Genomic DNA, 735 nt, shown 5'->3' with positions numbered 1-735 from the left:
GATCCATCGTCCCCTGATTTTGCCCCCCCCCCCCTTCCCATGCATGCTTCTGTCGTTTCCTCCTCCTCCACAGCACTCGCGCCATGTCTGCAGCGTCTTTCGGCCCCTTCTCGCGATCTAATGTCAATCCCTTGAAGACTGCCTCCCTGCCCCTCCCCGGTCAACAGGCCGCATCGGCTGGCGCCTCTCACTTCTCGGGCCACGATTTCCCTCACCAGCCGGGCCAGCAGCATTCGCACCCGTCTGCCTTCCCCGCACACCCCTCACAGCACCAGCAACCACTTCAGACCAGCAAGGGTCACCTGCCGACGTCCTCCACCGGCTCGCCACCCATGTCCAGCAGCCATCACACAAGCATGTCGGCCGCGGCTGGCATCGCGGCCGCTGTCCCTGCCCAGTCTGGCAGCGCCTTCGTCCTGCCGGCCCCACTGCAGGCGGTCTCGACCAAGTTCAACCGTTTCCTTCAGTCTACCGAGGAGATCGTCGATCAGGTGTCCCGGCCCATTGGCAAGTACCTGGTACGTGTTTGTGGATATGTTTGCGCACATGCGCATAGCCATTCACATATGCATATATATATATGTGTGTGTGTCTGTGTGTCTGCAGGAGGACTGAGGAGCGGGAATTCTCCCCCCTCCGCCCGTCGCTCACTGCCTTCTCACCCTCTCTCCCCCCCCCCCCCCCCCCGCCCCCCCCCCTCCCCCCCCCCCCCCCCCCCCCCCCCCCCCCGACTGC

At 64.4% G+C, this 735-nt stretch overlaps 1 protein-coding gene across 2 annotated transcripts in view; it reads left to right on the top strand.

Moving 5' to 3' along the window:
* H696_04021 overlaps window positions 1-735 on the top strand; it is a 2783-nt gene that overhangs the window by 955 nt on the left and 1093 nt on the right. Inside the window, exon 3 of one of the 2 annotated variants that reach the window (XM_009497892.1) lies at window positions 138-518. In XM_009497892.1, the coding sequence (XP_009496167.1) occupies window positions 333-518 (186 nt within the window). In that variant the 5' untranslated portion in view covers window positions 138-332. Of the gene's footprint in view, window positions 1-73; window positions 519-735 lie in introns of both variants that reach the window. The other variant, XM_009497891.1, reaches the window with a different exon arrangement.

The sequence above is a fragment of the Fonticula alba genome (genome assembly GCF_000388065.1).
Source record: "Fonticula alba strain ATCC 38817 unplaced genomic scaffold supercont2.6, whole genome shotgun sequence".
Lineage (NCBI taxonomy): Eukaryota > Rotosphaerida > Fonticulaceae > Fonticula > Fonticula alba.
Note: the sequence above shows the minus strand (reverse complement) of the source record. Positions and strands in the feature narration are given on the sequence as shown.